This window comes from Trichoplusia ni, chromosome 19 (assembly GCF_003590095.1).
Source record: "Trichoplusia ni isolate ovarian cell line Hi5 chromosome 19, tn1, whole genome shotgun sequence".
NCBI classification, from domain to species: Eukaryota; Metazoa; Arthropoda; class Insecta; order Lepidoptera; family Noctuidae; genus Trichoplusia; species Trichoplusia ni.
Window position 1 is genome coordinate 2,466,225 of NC_039496.1, and position 23,979 is coordinate 2,490,203.

The 23,979-nt window shown below is 35.5% G+C and overlaps 1 protein-coding gene across 1 annotated transcript; it reads left to right on the forward strand.

Annotated features, from left to right (window-relative positions):
* Positions 1-22,891: 22,891 nt before the first annotated feature.
* LOC113503539 lies at positions 22,892-23,743 on the forward strand. The gene has a single exon (XM_026885569.1). It carries the CDS (start codon positions 22,892-22,894, stop codon positions 23,741-23,743), a length of 852 nt encoding a protein of 283 aa, XP_026741370.1.
* Positions 23,744-23,979: the final 236 nt, after the last annotated feature.

Genomic DNA, 23,979 nt, shown 5'->3' on the forward strand with positions numbered 1-23,979 from the left:
GTTGCTCGAGTCAAATCATTAAGGTTAGGTGACAATATGACGTGACATCCATTAAATTTAGGCCTGGAAATAATGATGTGTGAAAATTGTTTACGGATTGACAATATGCGCTCCAGTCGATAATCCTAATTAGTTCAGGCATACATCTCGCTATTGACGAGAAGCTTTTATGTATTGTAATAGCATTTTAGTGTTTTGCTACACTTAAAAATAAATGCTATACGATGATTAGAATCTCTGTGTGTTTGTAAGTAAATAGGTATTCGCTGGTACTGGAGATCAAACGCGTAGCCTCTTCCAATGAACCATATTCTTTTAGACAACATGAATATTGAATAATCATAATAACCACCGCAAATTAATAGCCCTTTAGAAGCTGATTCTTCCCATAGCAAATGTTATAGAAGTAGTTACAATCCTAGCTTGTCTATCTGTTATCCTGTCCTCGAAAGCGTTAGTCGAGGTGACCGGAAAAGTTTGTTATTCGGATGAAAAATGGAGCCGACTAAAATACTCGAGTTTTCACTGCGCCGCTATCATTGAATAACTTTGAAATTTGTCGGAGTTTCAAGCAGCACGACTTTTTATTACATTGGTAACTGCTCTCAGGATGATTTTAATTATGTTCGGGAGTTAATGTAGAGACCAGATAGGGGGACGTTATAAATGTAGTACGAAGGCTCGTGTTTATGTGGGTTGGTATGGGATTATGTAAATGTATGGTATTATGTTTTGATATGTGGTATTCAGAATAGTTTTTGATGGCCTACTAACTAATAAAGTAAGTGATAAATATTGGTTATTTAGGCGTAAGGAACTGAACTTATTTCATATATATCCATAGATCTAAATAAAATATACAGTCGACTTCAAATGAAAACTATCGAGCCCAATTTGATGTTATTGTTATGGAAAAAAACAAATATTTCAAGTTAAAAAAAAGTTAACAAAATCGGTTCATCCAATCCGATGTTTTGAAGTAACATGACATTAACAAAAAAAACTAAACACAACGACTTGAAAAATCCTTTTTGAAGTCGACTGAAAAGTCCTAAGAGACAACACTGTATCATGACGAAATAAACATTTTGACTTTGACATGAGCAATCTAAGGTATTTATTTCATAATTTGAAGGATGAATCTAAGAAAAATACCAGTCTATACTAATATATAAAGCTGAAGAGTTTGTTTGTTTGTTTGAACGCGCTAATCTCAGGAATTACTGGTCCAAATTGAAAAATTATTTTTGTCTTGAATAGACCATTCGCCGAGGAAGGTTATAGGCTATATACCATCACGCTGCGACTAATAGGAGCGAAGAAAAAGTCATAACTTATATCTTCTAACCACCAAACGAAGTCGCGGGCAACAGCTAGTTTAATTATAAAACCAAGTATGCAACAACTTAACACCCAAAAGTTTCTCAGGTGTATAAAGCATTCCCTGTAAAATACGTCAAAATAAAGGTATCTCGTCTCAGCATAAGTAAAACAAATGAATATACAAAATCCAGCGCGCTAGGCGCGACTTGCTAATCATTTGACTAACGAAACGTGTGAGGCAGTATTAATAGGACTTAAGTACTATTTACGTTAAATAAACTCTCTAGGAGTATAAATAAAGCATAGAATTCTATAATAAGTTGAATTCTTCGAAAGGTATAAGGATAAATTTATTTACTCTAATACAAAAAATTATGAATTAATCGCTTCATTTCTTCATCTGGTTAGGAATTTGCATACATATGTGGGTAAGCACTTTGTTGTTTATGCAATTAGTCGACAATATTGCTCGTGTATTGCAAGCCAGGGTTTGCAAGACAAAGTTCGCAAGAAACATCTATTCTAACTTGCATATTATACAACACTTCAAGCTGATACTTGTCACTAGTTGTCACATTCATACTCAAAACTTGCAAGACTGCTCAGACGGTGAATGCCTTAATTTAGGGTGCTAAATAACCCCGCGTTCGAGTGACGAGCTTTTCACTAACTCGCTTCAGCTAAAAGCAGTCTTTAGTTAATTAACTTATGTTGGAAAATATACTACGGAATAAAATGAGCTGTAAATAAGTATGGAATTTCTTGACATTATTTTTTAGTAATAATACTACGTCCTAAAAGTCGGTTAAACGTCGATTTTTCCTTACTACTTGCTTTTGGACTGGCCTTAACCTCTATACCGGCAGTCATGAGTTCGATTCCAACCCAGGTCAAATGTTTGTGTAAATAACCCATAATATCAGCTTCTCTGCCAGACATCTGCTTAACATACTTAAATACATAGATTATGTATTATAGACTATAAAACAGAAAAAACGATCATACTCGTGACTCGTGATGAGTATGATCGTTTTTTCTGTTTTATTGTCTATAATACATAATCTATGTATTTAAGTATGTTAAGCAGATGTCTGGCAGAGAAGCTGATATTATGGGTTATTTAAAACAGATTGGCTATTACAAATTGTATTTTAAATCCTGATTTTCTCACCATGATTTTTTACTATTTATCAGAAACGCCTCAAAATAATAGGATAAAAGCAGCTAAAATCGCTTTGAAGTGTCATATTGGTTAGAACCTGCATCCTTCGCAAAGCCAAGAACACAAAAAAGAGTTTTTAATATCATATTCAAAACAGAAACTCGGTTTAAAGTTAGCTAAGTTGCAGCCACGAGACTCGGTTAGCAACATGCTCAAGGTTTTGTAGTTTTAAATTAAAATGGAATGTAGTGCCCCTAGGCGATGACCATCTACTTCATTATTTAGATGCTTTTATAAAATTACCGTTGTATTGCCCAGATTGCTATTTAGTTTGAATAACTTGTGGATAAATAGACTGTGCGGATACTAGAGTGGTAAAGGTCACGACGTGCCGCGTGTTCAATCCCCGCGCATAAGAATTTGTGTGATCCACGAATGCTTGTTCTGCGTCCGGGTGTCTGCTTGAGCCTGTGAGTTGAATGTTTGAGAATCCCCCGCATCATAAGGAATTAATAACAAACTGCGTGAGTCGTTTTCTTCACATTTATTATTTAGAATCAATTAAATTGGAAGACATGCAGGCTTGCAAGGCTTTCAGTCAATCTCATATTATAGACTTGAAAATGTTTGATGATGAGTAGATTTGCTCATTGTCACTCTATTATAAAAGTAGCAACCGGATTGCAAAAGGAATTAATGAAAGTAATGCTTGCAATTCGAATTCATAGATGGGATGAAAATGTTATGGAGTGCACAACAGTTGTCCATGGGATTATAAAAATATAAATAAAACAAAGTGCAAAGAGTATTTGAAAGTGTTCTCAACAATGAAAGTTGCAAGCTGCTTCACTGTTTCATTTTTGCATGACAAAGGTAGGATGCAACTTCAACAGAATATATTTCATACTCTACATTCACTTACAATTTAAAGTTTTAATATAATATTGTTTACTACAAAGTTTTGGAAGAACTTCATAGCATTAAATGTTTTGACTTCACGTGTTCACAATGTTGTTTATCAAAAGAATTTTCATGAACATTTATCTCCTAAACGCCTGAAACGATTTGAATGATTTTTATTTATGCATTTGGGTAGCGCTTTGATGCTTTGGATCCACTAAGCAGGCTGGCGGTACTAAATGCATCGGATCAATTAGTAAAGGCATAAATTACGAATGCGTACGCACTTACCAGTAAGCTGAGTAGTTTTAGGGTCACGCCGACCATACGCTGACCGTATTAGCGCCGAAGCCATAATGTTATTATGTGAACAAACAATGCAAAAAACGCTATATATATCGCCATACATATTAATAGATGGACAAATGGGCAATCAGTCTTTGTAATAAAGTTCAAGTTTTTTTCGTCGGTGAACGGAAACCTAAAAATAAAATATATGATCTGCTTAATTCTAAAATTATGGAGATAGTCTTTTTATTTGTGACTGAAACTCAAGTAATCTTTAATTTTGAACTTCGCTACTGTATAAACACGCGTACATTTTGTAGTTACTTCTCGGAACCATGGGTATAATTATTATTATTGGGGCCTGATGGTGTAATTAGCTGACTGAAGCTGAACAAAGGTACAAACAAATGCGCGCAACCCTTCGGGGACTACGCCAAACATATTTAGAATTACTGTTAATTAAATAATTCGGGTTACTATTGCAGAAAATAAATGCAACCTATTTCAGTAGAGCGCGGTTATATTATTTTGTGTGTAAAAGGACTGGTTCCCACAAAATAAAAATGTTTATCCATGCATATCATAATGCAATCGTTTAAAAGTGGAATCTGTACATTTTTTTTTAAGAATATTTGCTGTGCGGTATATAAATGGTATTGAAGTCAAAATTTGCCGTTAAAACAATAAAAAAAATCGTGGCTGAGCAACGACTATAAGTATGATTTTTGATAAATTTTTTGGAAATATTTTCATATTTGGCCTATTTGTATTTGATTCGCACTTGACTGGTTTTTGGCGATCAATGTTATTTTTTGCAATTTGATCTAACATAAAACATAGTTTTCTCTTCGACCTTGAATCGAAATCTGTTCAACAATTTAACGTCGATTTCCTTGCACAATGCAACACTGCGTCGCGTCGGTTGAAGATGTTTCTTATACAAACCAGTTTAATTAATTGCTTTTCCGTTCCAGAGATTCAACTTAGTTCGAACTGATTTTATTGTACACTCGATATCAGATAGACGTACAAGACTAAATTGAATATTGTGATTAAATCATGACTTGTTATCTCTTTCTGATACTCATATCTTTCTTTGTGTAACAGTTTTTCTTTCCTTGCTTGTTCTCGTGTGTGAAAGAATTTTCACTAATTGTTTTTTTTCCCTGTTTTTATAACTTATGATTCAGGGAGCATCACTACCTCTTTGAGACTCTTGCAGTTGTTGAAGTGAGATAGAACACTACAATCGTCTGTTAGTCTCTCGCTTCCACAGCAGCAACAGCTCGAAGTGTTGCTAAGCCCTCAGTTACGATAATACAAAGCCGACGGGTCGATGGCTCGTCCGTCAACACGTTTACACTTGACATGAGTTCCACATTCAAACGATGGTTTATTCATAGCCCCGTGAACCTCTTAAGCGAGTAAGTGCTAAGCCGCGATGGATTGTTCGCTTACTGCCTATATTTATAAATATTTTATTGGAGTTACTTCATGAGAACAAAATATAAGGGGCTTTTGATGTAGATCTTTTTTTCGAAAGTTAATTTATTACAATTTTTAAGACGGTTTGTTAAATGAATTGTAGCACTAATTATTATTTTATGGAAACAGAACTTTATGACTGCTGTCGGTCCGTCTGTTACTAGGCGTCTCATGAAATGTGATAGCTAGAAAGTTATTTTTTTATAGATAATGCCATTCTCTTACCCCTTTTATTACAAATACAAAACGGATCAAGTCCTATACTAACCTAATCTAACCTAACTGTCCTCAACTTAATAGTTGACCCACCCGATTCGTTTTTCTTAAGGCAAAATCAAATGTAAAATATAGAGTACTAACACAACAAACTATTTATAATTGCTTTAGTAGCACAGACTCTCTTGACTACCTGTTCAGAAATCACCTTCGTAAATTGCATTTGTGTACATCACAGCATGCTGACCAATATGTGCCAATTAGTAAAATTATTTCTTGGAAAATTGAAATCGATAGGTTATATCAGTAAGCACCTAATTATATTCGTGGAAGCTCTACTGCAGCGCTTATTACGAGACTAGCTACAAATCTAAAATGATTCCACAGGATAGAACCATCGATCCTATGTATTTCTAGTTATAAAATACACATCTGTGCACCAAGTTTCGTCAAAATCGATTTATTCGGTTCGCGAAAAAAAAATCGCGTTTATGATATTAGCAGGATTTTATACTAGAATAGAATACTGTTGTGACTGAAATGAGAAACCCAGTGTACTATGCCATTTCGCTTACAGAAATCAACTGTTTTAATTGTTTAAGAGGTTCATAGTACACACATGTTGTAACAAGAATTTTCTTTATTGGCTAATTACGTGTTTATTTAATCTATATCAGCACTGATCAATAGTTTAGGATTTCGAGGAATCGATAACGACGCGTGTATATTAAATAGCATTGTACAATTTAAATGATGCAATGGTTTATTCACGCGTATTTATCGGGATTGCCGACTAGTATTCGCGATCCCGCCACCGAGTCAGGTCATAATGGAGTTCATTTGGGTCCGAAACTAGTCGGACAATCTTTATAAAAAGCGTGGGTAAACCGTTACTTCATTTTAAACGAATTATCCATACGAAATTTACAATAAAAACATTATACAATGATGAGACTGTTAAAAAACTCATTTTTCTTAGACTTTTGTTTAATTATCAGTCCTGCTCCATATAACGACTGAAATTCGCTATTTCTAGCAGTAAAACAAAATCGCAACCATTCAAAAAACAAACTGTTAACACTAAAGCGACGGTGTAAATGTATCAGAAGTTTTTAAAAGGCTTCCAATTCAGTTAGGATAATCCGATCGTGAACCAGGGCTTTACGCGACAAATTTGTAAAACACTACGAATTAAGCGTTAAAGCGATAGCGTGCTATAGATTAATTGGCTGTACGCCTAACTTGTCTACCAGTACTGGTGCAAATTCAAATGCAACCTGCGAATTGTAAGCCCATTTCAATTTCCTGAGCATAATGTTAGTCTCTGCTCGTAAATTGTCCTAGTGGTAATTACTCCGCCTCCATAAAGCTTCCCATTGCCGACCAGATTCAATTGTCCAGTTGACTGAATGCCGGCTTTTTAGGGTTTCCTAACTGCTCGGAATCCCTATCAATATGCGAAGTGGAATACTGTTGTAAAATTTCGAACTAATTTCGAAGGGCTACTTTTATTTCTTTCGTGTGTGTTTTAATTTATTGTTATGAGTACTTAGTTGAACTTTTGGGTATGGTCTGTATTAAAATTATTCTAGAATCTAGATTGTTTGTGTTTTTCATTTCAATTTATTTTAAAATTGTATTTATTTTTTTAAGCTTGGAGTTAATTTTTCCATTCATTTAATTACTAAAACAATACAAAGTGTTCTCATTCTAAACTTATAACATTACAGCTCACAGCGAAGTTAGATATGAAAATTTTAAACAACTGAGCATCATGCCTCTTCGTTGTGTTAATTAGGGACTGCATGTTTAATATTGTACAGACTGTCTAGGCAGGCTTTACGATGAATATTATAACAAGTTCATTCCAGTTTACCTAGCACGTCTCGTCATTCTAATCTTACATATGTGCTAACTGCAAAACCTGTTGTGAACTTACTGCGACCTTCAACTTTTTGAGATTTTACCGATAGAGATTCTTAAGTAGTAAAATAAATTTTGTCAAGAATTTTTATATTGTAACGGTTTTACGGCATCTTAAACTTCTGACTTAAATGATAAAAAGTGTTAAAGTGCATTTTTTATAATTTTTATTAACTCATCAAAAATTCTGTAGGTATATCATTTTTTAGTTTATTTAGATAAAACTGAAATATACCTTAGTACACTTACTTTTGTAGTATTTGAATCAGAAACTGTATTAACACGCCCAGGCTTCACCAAACACATGATATACTAGTAAATACCTAATATATATCTATACTCTATCTATACTAATATATAAAGCCTGAAGAGTTTGTTTGTTTGAACGCGCTAACCTCAGGAACTACTAGTTCAAATTCGTTCAAATCTTTTTGCGTTCAATAGACCATTCATCGAGGAAGGTAAAAAACATCACGCTGCAACTAATAGGAGCGTAGATACAGTGGAAAATGTGGCAAAAACGGGAAAAATATTCAACTTCGAGGGCTTCCGTTCAAAAATTCCTAACTTATATCTTCTAACCACGCGGACGAAGTCGGGGGCAACAGCTAATGTTCAATAATTGTCGTGTTATCATAAACGTCTATTTCTTACTTAGTATCTTAGAACTTAGTATCATCTCTATATATAGATCCCTATAGATTTATGATCACAAGTTAGATGTACCGTAAATGCGTGTTGTGTGTCCGATAGACGGGCCGGCCCAACCCTCTTGTGGCCGTCGAACACAGAAATCAAATTAGCTGAATCCCTTTGACGAACTCCAAGTTTGTTCAGTAACTGTGAAATTATTAACCAGCTAACTAGGTGATGCTAAAACTAGATGTACAGATGTTTACTTAGGTGCAAAACCATTGTGTTTTTAGGCTTATGAATACATTTAGTTGGATAAACATTCGGGGTTAGTCTAGCTTATGATTAAAGATGTTTGTCTGGATCTCTGGACAAAGGGTCAAATATATGTGAACGATATTAATGTATTATACTAAGTCTTAGGGATCTAGTAAGGCGACTCGTTGAAGACGTTATTGTTAGTGATAATTGTACCGTTGACTATTGCGTTTTTTTAAAACTCTATGCAATTAAATCCTTGTGCCGCGGAGGTTGGATTGTATGATTTTTTGCAAGTTTTCAATCAATATTGTTTAGCTTGCCATGTTATTATTATATGTCCATTAGTATCGGACTGCAGGGCAATGTTACCAAGAAATAAATTAAATATAGAGATCGTTCTCTTCGATATATTATTAAAATTCGGCTGCATAAGAATCGCGTCTCACATCTATCAAGTATAATCTTTTCATTTGGTGTCCAATATAGGCCGCAAAGTATAGAATGTTTAATATATATTTTGTTTAAAAACAAACGTTTCTTTAGCTAAAACACATCTGAAACATGAACAGCAGTGACCCGTCAGCCCCTCCGCGTTTGGTAGCCATCCAGCAAACTTTTAAATTATACGTTTTGTACATTAATTAAGCTGTCGACTGCAACTTGTAGACTAATGAATTAATTTCAGCTACTTATTCCCTATTTTGTTTATCGCAACTTTTAATTATTAATTAGCGTAATTCATTGTTTATTCACATTTTCACATTAATTTTATTACATGACAGGCCGAGTAATGCGCGAATAATTCTTTGATTAATTAAAATCTCTTCTAAGACTTTCTTAATTCATTCACCTTAGTAAATTTTAATATAAATTCTCGGTCTTATTGATGAAAACACGGTCCGTTTACAATATTAATATAGCAGAGGGCTGAAATATTGCTAGTGGGGATAGGACCTTTTTGTGTGCCAATTTGTAATTTGGTGTGTTTCAGGTGAGTTTATGTGAGTGTATGCGTAATATAGTTAGGTACATACATTCTGGCTTAGTACTTGAATTTTTCCTCTACAATAGGGTATTTAGGTTGACAAAAAAATTAATAAGTCAGTCAGGCAGATCTGTAGAAGTTAAAGGACTCGTTGTTTTTATCAAATAACAATTAAATTATGTGGATCGCCTTCAAATTGATTCGTTGCCAAATCGTTTCATTATTTACCATCACTATTAGTCAAAATTCTGTCTACTTAACGCCAGGTGAACCGATTTGCTTTGGAAAGCTTAATCTAAATGTACCTACGTAGGTGTAGTTCAAAATGGAGGACTAGAATTCTAGAGATAGGACAACTGACTGTAACACTATACGGTGCCAAATCGAGGCTATTTCAAATAATGAATTGTGAATGAATTGTGTTACAACAGTTTGCAATTCTATCGAAGCCTCTAGACTTAATTAATTATTTTATGTGACTATCGTACCTAAGTAATTGATTGAAATTAATTCAGTATTTAGATTGAGTGGGAAAGTTAAAATGGAATCGGTATCGATTTGAATGAACCAACTCAAAATAACTGTGACTATAAGATTTTTTTACAAAACATTTTTAATTAAATTGATCGACTAGGGTTAGGTCCGAAACTAGTCGGTCGATCCCCATAAATACGCGTACCATTTAAGCATAACTCATACTCAGGAAAGTTACTATCAACAATATCAGTATAATATACAATAACAAGGCCTTGCAGTAGGTTATACATATCAATAATTATTTAAAAAAAACTCGAGTTTTACAGTCAAATGAGTCATCAAAACCGAAAATTCGTATATATCACAGCTATAATATTATTATAATTCGCTCACAAGCAGTTATCATAGAAATAAGGCCAAATATAGAGTTTAGTCAACAACTACACCTGTGTTTCTATATATAACGATGTAGGCAGTTTTCAATTCATCTATTTTAAGAAACGTACCCATACTGGTTGAATCTAAAAATAAATCACATATATAATTCTAATTTAAGTTCTCGAAAGGTCCATTTAGGCACTATCCCTACAGTATTGTCGTATAATCGCGTAGGAGTGTATCTGAGCGGGTCCATTGTTCGAAAGCCTGTGGTGCGACGTCTGTGAGGTATGTTGACCTTTGAATCCACCGATTCAATTTGGAATGAATAGATAGTGGACGTAAAGAAAAACTATTGAAGTTCTACAGACTTTCCTTGCTTGCTGGATGTTGCTCAATTTCGTCTAAACCTGTAGGCAAATAAAATTTATCCGAGCGCTGATTAAAGCGATTAAAGCGCTTCTATGTATTGAGCTGACAAGTCAAAGTCACGTTATTGGTTGAAAGGGACTGTCATTTCTATAAGTTGAAAGGTTTTTTTGTTTATTTTCTTCATTCTGTTGCTACTGTTACACACTTGATGGAACTATTTATGTAGAGACAGACATAGTACAGACTTTCCTTGCTAGCTGGATGTTGATCAATTTCATCTAAACCTGTAGGCAAATTACATTCTTCCGAGCGCTGATTAAATCGATTCTATGTATTGAACTGACAACTCAAAGTCACGTTACTGGTCGTAAGGGACTGTCATTCCCATAAGTTGAATGGTTTTTGTTTATTTTCTTGCTTCTGTTGCTGCTTTTATTTTGCTGGGTGACCAATTTGTTTTCGTTATCCTGATTGTATGGAACACTTATTTGAGCGGCACTTATTTGACTTCTTTATAATTTATGTGGTGTTAATACAATGGTCAAATCCTCTATTCAGGTTACCTAAATAGAGTAGTCGATCATTGTATTGACCATGTATTGTGTAGTCTTAAGAGATTAGTGAATATTTAAGTCAGATTGTCTCCAAGTATGATTATAATAATAGAGTTACAGTAAGTTTCACCTGAGCCAGATTAGCTTGTGGCTAAGCTATAACCACATAAGTGATTCGATCACAGGTTAAGCTATGCTTGACGCGGTTGGTCCGTGGATGGGTGACCATCTTTGTCATAACGAGTTCCTTCGTGTTTCGGAAGGCACGTTAAATTGTGGGTCCCGGCGGTTATTCCTACATCTTTGACAGTCGTTACAGGTAGTCAGAAGCTGAAAAAGTCTAACCAAGGGGTATCGTGTTGCCCAGGTAACTGGGTTGAGGAGGTCAGATAGGCAGTCGCTCCTTGTAAAACACTGGTAGTTAGCTGAAACCGGTTGGACTGGTAGCCGACCCCAACATAGTTGGGAAAAGGCTAGGCCGATGATGAGTAAGTTTCACCTACCTGTCGGCGATAAAAGCGAAGTTTGTTCCATATTCTCGTTGATTTACTTTTCTCGGAATTAAATATTTTATAAAATTGTATTGTATTGTGTTTTGTATTTGCGTTTAATTGGAGGGTCATGAATTTAAAATTTGTACCTGTTTAAGAGTTCTAAAATTTGATTTCTGAAACCAGCTGTAGGATTTCAGTAAAGCTTTTTAATTGTTTGTCTAATTCACAAAATAGGTAGGATAGGTACAGCATATTAATTTACTATTTTACTCGACTATCAAAAATTAGCTCAAAGTATGTATGTTATAATTTACTTATAACCATGAGTTGTTTTGCAATCTAATCCTTACCCAACTGCAAATAAGGTACAAAATCCAAAAACAAAAGTCACTCAATTCTGCCAAAACTCAATCGTCTATTGTTTTCGTTTTCTTACTTAAGTAAACAATGTCTTCGCTCGTAATTTACAAAGCACTTACAGTTATTATGTCCAGTCTGGCACGCTCAACAAGCAATAAAGCGATATCTCTATAAAATGAGATATATAGCAGTACGTGCTAATTGCTATTACGCAGTGACCCGAACAAGTGTCCGGCTCTCACGAAACCGTTATAAAACAACTATTAAACATCAATAAAGCTATGGGCTAGTTAATATATAGCGACAATTTATGGGTTTTGTTCGTTGAAGTGAAAGAGTCCTTTGAATGTCAAAGATCATTTTATGATGGTTGATTAACTTTGTTCAGGTGTGCTGAAGTATATATTTGGGTAATAGTCTCCTAAATACTGTAGGCTTTAATAGAGTGCTGAAGAAATGTATGCGATGCGTGTTGATAGCGCATTCTTGCCGCGCTACGTTTGTACACTCTTACTTATAAGGTGACATGAAGACAAGATAAAACTATGATTATGAAAAGGATGTCATCTCGGTCTGCCGTCGACAAGGGTTTGCTGGGTCGTCAAACCTTATAGCCAAACCTGTCAGTTTGGTTAGCCATTTTGAAAAAAAGTCGGTCACCCTACATCATTGATTATACAGTGTTCAGCATGAATTTGTACGACAAAAATAATTAATGAAAGATATATTTTTTGAAGCGTTAATATTTCGGTCACTCAAAGCTACATGTAAAGACGAATCGTCATTATTTTAACAAATCAATTATTTATTTTCCTCTTCTGAGGAAACTTCATTTAATCCAGAAAGAAAAAGTAGCCGTACCTTACGTATTTTTTCCCTTCCATAATACTGTAGAAAAACAGAACTAAACGCAGGTGAATAAAGAGTTAACGTCCTTATTTAAATTGTCAATTAATCTCTGAAACCTAAGTTGTAAGTTATTCCATTAGATGTAGAAAGCGTTCCTCGTATTCAATATTAATTTAATTGAATATAATGTGTACTGGAACTCGACGCAACGTGAGATGCGAACTAATCAAAAGTCTTGCCGCCGCATATCACGAATCTTGTGTACTCCGACTGTGATTAGTGGATCGTGTAGGTACGGGAGTTTATACCAAAATACTTCTGTTCAATAAAATTAAACGTGTTTTTATAGTCCAATGTTGAATATCGAAATAAGGAAATATGGATGGACTGTATGAAAAGTTTGATATTAAATGCAAGTCATACTTTTAAAGCAACTTTTGTGATTTATGATTTATATTTAAATGAGGCAACGTTTACTCATGCCTAATCATCGGGATTGTTTGTCTAGTATCGAACCCAGCTAGAGTCCAGTCATGAGCAGATGCACTGGCGGAGTGGCGAGTCGAAGCAAATATAATAGTAAAAAGCCAAAAATCATATTCAATAGACAACCAACAACCAAAACATGTAAATATGGTAAAACAGCCTTATAAATTGAATGATACATCACTTTTTTGTTTTTGATGACACTCAACCTTCGTAACCTCTTTTTTCTTAATTCATACTCATACTCCTTTCACCTACTTACCTTTGAGTAACATTTCCAAGCTAATGATCTAGCTACGTATGGAATCAAGTTGTAAGTTACCTGTACACGAGAACGATTGGAGCACGAACGCGTTCTAGACCAAGTTGTTACAAGTAAACTACTCGAGGCGAACTGTAAATTAAGATTAGAACCAACCGGCTGCACTGGTAAACTTTTACGAAAATATTTGTCGTCTCAAAACATGGAACAGATGAGTAGATGGAAATGCCCATATATTGCCGGAGTATTTTTTCTTATGGCGCTTTATCAAATAACTCCTCTTGCTTTTGGTTGAGCGGGAGTGTCAGACTTCTACTGTTTAAAACTCATCCATGTTCCTTTCTTTGCCCTTAGTGTACCGGGGCCACGGTACGGACCTAGTTCTGATCGTGCGGTGAAGGCTAATGAAATAAAGACTGATGTAAAACGAGTTATAGTTGTAATGATGAATGCTTTAAAAGTCTAGACGTCATTTTTAAATTTCACCTATTTGGACTGATAACAAAAATCTACTAGAATGATTATAAAGAGAATAATTGTGCTTGTCACCCTAACATCGTCACGCGGATGTAATAGTGTAATTTCCTTCTAAATATCTATGTTCTATGTCTCCAAGGCTTGCACTCCAACAAATGTACATAGTACATTAAGTTCAGTGTGCCAACTTGTAACATTTGTACGAAACTTCCCTGTCATGTACCAACTTTATTATTAATTGTTGGGGATTGTGTATATTAGTAATGATTTACGGATGGATAACAATACGAAACGATGATCCATATTCTCGGTAATTTCTTTCCTGTTACGGCAGATGTTTTTTTTCCTGTTTCCCTGTGTTATAATTTTGTGTGGATAATACCAATGATTAGGTATGTTTGGAATACCTACATGTAATCGCTTATTGGCCAATCTTCTGAGCCGTATTAATGGCCATATTAAATTCTTGGTAAAGAACATTTACCGCACAAAACATAATATAAATCTAGAAATTTTAATGCGCTAGTAAATTATGTTAAAATACCACCACCATAAAAATAGAAAAATAAAATATTATGAGGACGTTACTCTAAAGACTCTATTAAAAGTGCCGCAAAAATAAGACTGCGAACGAAGCGGTATTTCTTATGAAGAAGATTGCCTTGCCATTCTATAAAGTATATTTATCGATGCTGAAAATGACCGTGAGGAGACTAGACTGAATAAAGGGTGTGAAAAAGGTTGAGGACTGAAAAAAGTTTCTGTTGTAACATTTTTGTATCGACGAAACTTAAGCTCAAAGTTGGAGATTATTAAAAGATCTTATTATGATCAGGTAACTATCAGAACCTAAGCCTAATATGTTGCCTAAAACTTAAATAAACAAAATTGAAACATAGTAAGTCTATATTTCACTCCAAAATGTTGATAGAGTAACAACACTTTAACGTTTCTCATTGAAATTCGAATAAAAACTCAAAGTATGAAACAAATTGTATTTCATTGTTTATAAAATTCATCACAAAGAGAATTGGCAGGCTCAAAACTTTGTCACATTCCAAATATTTTTATTCAATGAAAGGCAAAGTTGCAGTTTGCATAACGCCATACATATGCATGAGGTGACGGCCATGGCGCGCCAGGCGAATGTAAATTCAATAGACGATGTGCCTCACGAAAATAACACAGCGGAAAACAGAGATGTGACAAATCCGTTTTATATTAAACAACTGAGTTGCAACGTTATCGACACAGTAACTACTTAACTGGGATCGCTTTAAAGAGCTTTAACATTCATTATTAATGGATTTTAAAAGAATTCTGACTTTATTTGGAAATCTTTCGTTAAACGGTAGCTTTAAAAATAATCGTAAAGGTTAAATGCAATGGATTGTACTCAAAGTCGACTTCATAGCTGGGAATTGCGAAATAATGAAAAGAGCAAATAACATAATAGACAATAGATACACCTAAGCCGCAATGTGTAATAGCTAAAGGACATAATTCACACAATAGTCCCTTTAATCCCATACTGTTTGCACCGAAACCCGGCTCTGTTAACGCTTTGTACTTCCCCATGTATCATCTCAATGAATGGCATCCCACGTCTTTGACGTTCCCCATCGCCAAACAATCCTTTTTAAAGATATCCGTCCACATCCCTACGCTGATCCCAAGAGATTATGCGGGAACACTTCAAACCAACCTTTAGGCATATTCTTAAAAAACGACTTCGATACACGAATATGCGCATATTTTAAAGACCATAATCTACTCGCTTCCCGTTATCTGAATTCATCTGCAAAATCAGATTAAAATACACACCAGTTACGAATGCTGAAATAGATTCGCGTGTCCCGATCGAATGGGGACGAATGAGCCAAAACAAACCCATCAATCACGAACTTTTACATTTTGATTTTTAACTCGGTCCGATTTCGTATTGCGTTTTGGGGTAATTGCGAACGATTGAATACGTAAAAGAACATTCCTGATTGACCGTTTGAGAATCGAGCTGTGCTTTTAGGTCAGTGAATTTGAAATTTGTTTCGGTTTTCTTTGTTTGTTTTATTTGGTGATGCTGCTACATGCATGTTAGTCTTTACAGAGTTAATTGCACTTTTAATTTTACTCTAACTGAAAAACTCTAAATTCGGCTTTAAGTTATGTGCTGTAGGAAAGTGTCCTCATTTCAATTCGTAGCCAATTGTCATTTTATACACAAGAATCATAATCTTTAAATATGCATTCGTCACTCCTTGTAGTACAAAAAAAAAAAATCTGTATTTAAAATTCATCAGTCATATTCCAATCCAAATTAATCTACCTAGGACATGTTTATTCTAAACAAAATACTAATAAGTCGAATCCCAAAGACAACTCTATCACAAAAAAGATCAATACCTCAAAAAGACAAATGAAAAATCTTCATTAACATTTACGTCACAGCGCGTCGGCCATTACCCATCACCCATTACCACGTTAGTAACAAAATGTCCTAGCGGTACCAAGTTAGATAGGGGCATGCAAATGGCCGGCTGTCTGCTAACCTGTTATATCACGCTGTTGACAAATGAGTGCGGCTCTGTCGGTGACGGGGCGCCCATTAAATTATTTATCGAACTTGCATAGAAGGTTGAATTTGGACTCAATATCGAATAGGTTTTGTTTGTAGTTCGGGTAGATTGTGTGATTGGTAACGTTAGGTAATGCTATTTAAAGTTCCCATTTTGGTAATGTGCTCAAAGTTCATTTTATGATAGAAATTATGTCGCTGTAAATTTAAATTGCAGAAATAATCTTGTTAAATGCTTCCTCCTCTTGTTAAATCTTGTTATAAAAGAAAATACTATACCCGTCGACCATAAAATGCACCCCACGAATAACGATTTTAAAAACATCGAAAAAATTTACAGTTACACAATGTGGAAAACGAAAACAAAGTTTTAAACGCGGTAGTAAATCACAGAGGTACCATCTATCAGAACCAGAGCAAGATAAATCAAATCATCTCCCTTTAGCCGTGCACTACGACGAAGAATGTCAATTTTTCACTGAGCGAAGCGTACGCTGAGCTGATTGCATTCTGATGGGATGAACGAATGAACTGACCGGCAAAAGTCAGCGGCGTGTGCGATATGCAAACCTATAACCCACGACAGGTGGCGCTGTACTGCCAAAGATTTATTGCACCCAGAAACTGGGTGACGTTGTGTCGTTATTGTTTTATACCGAAATCAGTGGCTTTATTTGAAATTGGACTTGTTTTTGGTATCTTTCATGTAAAAAATATGAATATCTGATTTCTGTTGCTTGGTGGATATTTTTTGGAGTTTAAATATCGTTGATTTTGATATTCGTGTCAATATTGATGTTTGTGCCGGTTTAATTTTCATTTGTGCTGTATTTAATAAAGAAAGATAGTCGGATTTTTTTGAATAAAATTATCATTTTTCGCTACGATACCGTAGTCTGCTACGAATTCGCTACAAGCGCTGCGACAATGCTACGCGAGCGCTACGATTGCGTCACCAACATCCTGGAAAATTGAAGGTAGACATTACGCCGTCGCTCTTTTAAATTCCACGATATTAAGTTTTAAGCCAAACATATTCAACATTACGTATACTCATTAAAACTCCAATTTCTACGAATAATTATACCAAATGCTACCGGATACCAAATCCATTATGTGGCTCGCACCACACCGAACATTTACCGTAAGTTTATTTCTACAGTTTTATGTTACTTGCCGAGTGTTTTGACTGTTTTATGAAAAAGCCTCGCGAAGGGTCAGGAACCCATTAGTGATCCCTAGGGCGTCACAAATGTTTGTGCGACGGTCGTTTGCAGTTACAGTTACACGCAGACAGACAGTTCATTATAACGCGAACAAATATATGGGCACTGCAGATCTCGGTATGAAATTAACTTGGCCGGTTCAATTTAACCTCGCCTATTTAGGCTAGCAATATTCGCGCCTATTTGAACCAACTGGCGTAATTGCATGGCGTTTGTAGGCTGGCTAATTTTGTAAGCAGTAGCTACTGTTTTGAGTATGCCTTGCTTAAATTGACATTGAAGTCAGTGACATGTGAATATATTTGAAGGAGCTAAACTAAATATATGCAGCACAATGACGAAAATTTTATCTCAATTACAGATTCTTGATATTCCAAATAAGGTTTCATTAATCTCATTTCATTACTTAAAGTCTCTAAATTTCTGAGTAAATGTTTAATAATTATTATTTAAACATATTTTTTTAAGGCTGTAGAAACCTTTACCCTACTTCTTTATTGGAAATAAAATAGCATCAACAAAGCCAGCTATTCCATAATAACGAAAAAAAAAACATCATTTCTTATTTATAATACAAGAAATGGAGAAGCGATTTACGTTTATTGGAACGCCGAAGCACCGCGTACTTAACCTCGCATAAAATAAAATCGCTTTCGTTTTCCACAAGGAGATATATTACAATTGAATTGAGCAAAATTGTATTCTTTAACTTCTCATCGGGAACGTTTAACATTGAGTTCTGGAGTAAAATGTGATCATTATCTGTTCTGATCGTCTTTCTGTCTGCGACTTGGTATAATCAGATGAAAAAATATCGATATTTAAATAAATAAATAAATGCGGACATCGCATACATTGTTCTGCACCCACCGTTCTGACCCGACCGGGGATCGAACCCGGGACCTCAGAGCTAGCGACACCTTGAAACCGGTGCGTACGCCACTCGACCACGGATTATTTGACCACTTTATTTCAGGTCTTTCTTCTACAGCAGAGGAAAAGCCTTTTCTATTCTCCCTTCATCTTTTCCTAGGTATTGACAGTTTGAAGTGTAAACGGAACCCTATAATAGGCTCTGCTGTTAGGGTTGTTATGAGGATTTATCTCATGACTCATAAAATGGCTGAGCAGTTATCATTTTCACAGATAATGCATATCTGTGTCTGCTATAAACAAGAATTTCTTATGCAAATAAATATCAGGGTTAAGCAGAGGCTAGTTCTCCACAGGCAGGCTAATGGTGATTCGAAATAATGACACATGTTTTTAAATCGTTTCTATTTAGTAAAAGTTCAGTACAAAAACAATAACATTATGTTCCATTTGCGCTTTTACTGTAGCAAATGTTTTCTCAAACTTTCTCACTGACTGTACATAAAATAATTGAAATAGAGTATCTTTGTAGAGCAGTATTTCTGTATAAAAACCTCTGGCGGCGCTTTCCAGCACGACTCGAACGGCTAAGACTAGCGTAAATAAAGCGGATACACAAGAGCTTCAAACTAAAGGATTATCCTAAGACTTATAACACATACATGAAAGAGTTAGAAGGATAAATGAACAATTTATCTCGGGATTTCGCTTAACTAGAAGAAATATTGGTGTAGAAGATTTTTGTATCGTAATTTCGTTGTAGTAATCTATTTAGTTAGGTTTTACGTTACAATTTTTTTCTTAGACAGCCTTTGTATGAAACTCTTTTGTTTTTATTTTTCAGCTAGGAAATGTCGGCTTAAAAAAGACATGTAAAAGTGATATACTCGTAATATATTATTTACAGAACAAATAATTTCATTTCATTTCTGGTTACACACTTTTTTGGAAAAGAAAACGCTTAAGACTAAATTTAATATCCTTAAATGTCCCATTGTTGGGCAAAGACCTCTAGCTATATGAAATAAGTTTCAGCTTTTATCACCACGCTTGCTTGTTGACGATATAATAAGAGGGTAGTATGCGTCTAAAAAAGAAACCTTTTGTGTTTATTTCTCGTTTGTTTGCTTGATCCGCCTAAGGATAGAAAATCATGCAAACAACCTGTCAATCATGGTTGAAGTTGGAAACAAAGGCAAGATAAATAATCTATTATCTCTACATCAAGATGGACTTAAAGGCTAGAAAGAAAAAACGTACATAGTCTTCCTCAACATCGAAAGAACACGCACGGTATCACATAAGTGCGAATTTTCTATGAAATATTCGACAAATATTTACTTTGATTTTCTCATTTTATTCTGCTCTCAGTGTACGCGAATATAAGCGTATACCTATATTCCAATACACAATATTTGATGAATGGATCAGTAGAATGTTTACAGGAATTGTTGGTATAGCAATGCTTTATAACGGTACTCTCAAACGGGTTCTGGAGCAATATTACATAAAAACCTGGAGGCTTTACGTAGGTACTAAAATTCAAATTGGAAAATTAGTTCTAGAAGAATACTATTGTAAGAGCAACCATTTTTTTCCCATTTTATTAAAAAAAAACAGAACGTGCGTGTTTGAACTCCGTATTTTATTTCAAAATTTCATTCCAAACACTCTTAAAATTATAAGCATCTTTTTCGTTTTGTGATTTTCAGCAAACTGCCTTAAAATCACAAAGAAATTCAAGTCTTCATTATTTTAATTGTCAAACAATTCGGAGAAAAAATAATAAAGTGCTAATGGTTCTGAGTCAGCATGTAGACAGTGTCGGCAATAGTCTTGACGTGTGACGGTCATAAACCGGATCGTTTTGGAACAGTCAAGTTCTTCTTATAAAACATATGAAAGTAATGTGCTCATATATTACAGTTTTTGTTACATACGGTCAGTAGCAAAGGTCGGTGGATAAGACGGTCTTAAGAATTATTATTACATAGTCTAAGTGTGATAGTGCACGGCGTAGAGCAGCGTATTTTTTTCACAACTGCTGCAATAATGTCAGTTCAAGAGCTCTTTTTTTTTCGCGTGGGTATTCATTATTATTATTTAGCTTGTATATATGAACCATCCTTTCCTGAAGCTTAACTATTTTGTTACGAAGTAATTGCGTTTATGTTCGTGTATTTTTGTTGCTGACTGTACGAGAGTCTCACTGTTATGTAAAAAACCAGTATCGCCATCATAAAGACGACGGTGCTGTGTCAATGTATTTTTTGCAGCCGATATGTGGAGCGCGATATAATGAGGTACCTTTACATAAACGTGGCTTCTTTACACGGGGAATCTCTGTATGTTGAAAGTTCTTAAAGCAAAAATAATTTAACGTGTCGTGTCGATTTTTTGGTTTCAGGATTGTGAGTTAAAAAGGCTTTTAATCCGTGTCGATGATGCTGTGGAATGACCAAAATATGAAAAAGTAAGACAGTTCAATCATATGATAGATATAAAATGCTTTATTGCGCACAACATGAGTATTGGATTTAACGGATATAAGTAGTTACATGGTGCCAAAATGGGTGGTCTATGCGTTTTTTGTAGACAACCTTTGGGTGGACTTCATACTGAACTACGATACTACTGTATACGAATACTGTATACTACGCAGCCTACCTTTGGCTAATCTAAGCAGTTCAATCAGTGATTTCTATAAAAATGCATGTATGTAATGATTAGCTAGCTAACTGTGCTAATGATTTGCACTATGGACATTGATGCAGCAGATAAAATTTAAGCAGCAAATCCTTCCTCCCTCTCAATAATTTATTGTAGGTCATTATTGTGAAAAATTAATTACTTAAGAGACCTCCTGCTTTGGACGCTTCTAGACGGGTTGGAACTCATAATTCATATTAGGTATATAATTAAAACTTTCGTTTATGGGTCGCGAGGACGATGACTGTGTTGAAGAAATATCAAATAAATCGTATTTTTAAAGGGGCAGCTTTAATGGGTATTTTTGCATAAATTTTCGTTTTAAAGTGGAATTAATTCTGCGGTATTTTCAAACAACTTCAGTTTAAGGGGTTTTTTGTCTGTTTGTTCACTAATTCTACGAACGAAAACTTATGAGGCAAAGTTAATTACTAAGAGAGCAGCAATTAAAATAATTAAAGAGTTCAAAGTTTATTCGCGGGATGAAAAATACATACAATTTAATGTATCGCCTAAAAAATTAAAATGCTTCTTTTTCTTTAATCAAAGATTTCAGAATTCAAAAAGAATTTCCCTTTTTTTCCAATTTGAATATCAAACAACAGAAACATAAAAATAAGTGTACAATTACTTAAGAACAAAAGCAGTACAGACAACAACAAATAAAAAACCCAAAATAAACTAAAAAGAATAAACTTTTGTATTGCACTGAAGCTTGTAAAGTTTTCACAACTATTTTGTCTTCCAGACACAATACAATTAAAATCTTAATTAATTAACATTTACTTTATTTTTTCTAGGAATCTGTTATATTTTCTTTTAAATTCTTAAGCATGCCTTCACTCTTTTACGCATGAATAAAATTAATATTTCGTCTCTTTTCGTTCAAGATTCCGACTTACATTAATTTAGTTAAAATATCTTACCGATATAGAATTTATAGATATTATTTCTTCTAACACCATATTAAAATATTGAGTAATTGAACCTAGGGTATAGGTTCAATTACTCAATATTTTAATATGGTGTTAGAAGAAATAATATCTTTGGGTGGTTTATTTTAATATGAACAAGATGAAGATGTTGTGGCGAGTAAGTCGCACGACTAAACGCAGCACAAGATCACGCCATTTTACGTCACAGCGTGCCGTGTGCAAAACAAGTTCCGAAAGCTCCGCCCACCTTGCGACGACAAGTTAACTTAGCGCCGCCTCCCAAGACATGGCGTCTGCGCATCCTTTGTTCGAAGCACTAATGAGGCAAGATGGCGGCGCACTCATCTATTGTCCACGCTAATGAGAGGGCGTAAACTCCTGCGCAAATATGCCAAGTGGGAGCCGTTTTTTATCATAATGTTTAGTATAAATAGCTGTGTATTTTCTAAGATTCATTCATTACGCTTGTGTCTTGCTACCGCAATATAACTCTGTCGCTTTCACCTGGCATTTTATTCCTTCGCTTATCATCATATTCCTCATTGCTTCTGCTATACCCACCTGTATTATTTACGCAAGTAGTATATTGTAGCCAGCATATACCAACGGAGTCCTATACTACTTCACTGGTGACCCCGACGTGATCCGGATTGAAGTATAGAAACTCGAAGCCTGGTAAACATCAATTATGGTGGACAACAAAGAAGAGGACAAGGATTTCTTCATGACGTACCGAGTGGGGGTCAAGACACCAGCCTTCAACGCAGATGATCCACAATTATGGTTCGCGCAGCTTGAGGGCCAGTTCGTTCTCTCCAACATTACCACAGACAACACGAAGTTTTATTACGTGCTGGCGCAGCTCGAGCCACAGCATTCAGCTCAAGTACGTGACCTCATAGTGAATCCCCCCTCCACCGGCAGATACGAGAAACTGAAAGCAGAGCTTATTAAACGATTGTCCGCCTCACAGGAAAGGAAGATTAAACAGCTACTCATGCATGAGGAGTTAGGAGACAGGAAACCCACCCAATTTCTCCGCCACCTGCAGCAACTGGCTGGACCCACTGTCCCGACCGACTTCATCAGATCAATTTGGTGCAGTAGGTTGCCGGCGAACCTCCAAACTATAGTCACGATGCAAGCAAACTCCAGCCTAGAAGAAGTAGCAGAATTAGTAGACCGCATCAATGACATCGTTCCAGTAACCGCGCAAGTAGCTGCTACTAGCATGCCAGTGCCTGGGCAAGTAGCTAGCTCACAGCCCGCAACGAGCCAACAAAGCAGCGCTATCGAAGCGTTGACACAAACAGTGGCTGAGCTATCACGAAAACTTGAGGTTATGAGCTCGCAGTTACGTCACCGATCTTCCCGTTCCCGTTCTGGAGGAAGGTTTAACCAGAACCGCCACCGATCACAATCCCGCACGAGAGACAACCGGTACTGTTACTACCACAGCCGATTTGGCGACAAAGCCCGCAGATGTACAGAACCATGTGCCTATAATAAGAAGGCGTTAAACCACCAAGGCAGCCACTAAAGGCGGATTTTGACTGCCATGCAATATCGAGCCGCCTGTTCATTACGGATCGCAGCACTAAGATACAGTTTCTTATAGATACGGGTTCAGACCTGTGTGTATTTCCACGATCCGCTGTACGGGGACCACGCATGAAGACAAAATACGAGTTGTTTGCAGCAAACGGGTCAGTTATCAGCACATATGGATTTCATCCCCTAACACTCAACTTTGGACTCCGCCGCGAGTTCACTTGG

Excerpts from the sequence above, each read along its gene's own strand:
- LOC113503539 (XM_026885569.1), top strand. The coding sequence starts at position 22,892 with ATGGTGGACAACAAAGAAGAGGACAAGGATTTCTTCATGACGTACCGA.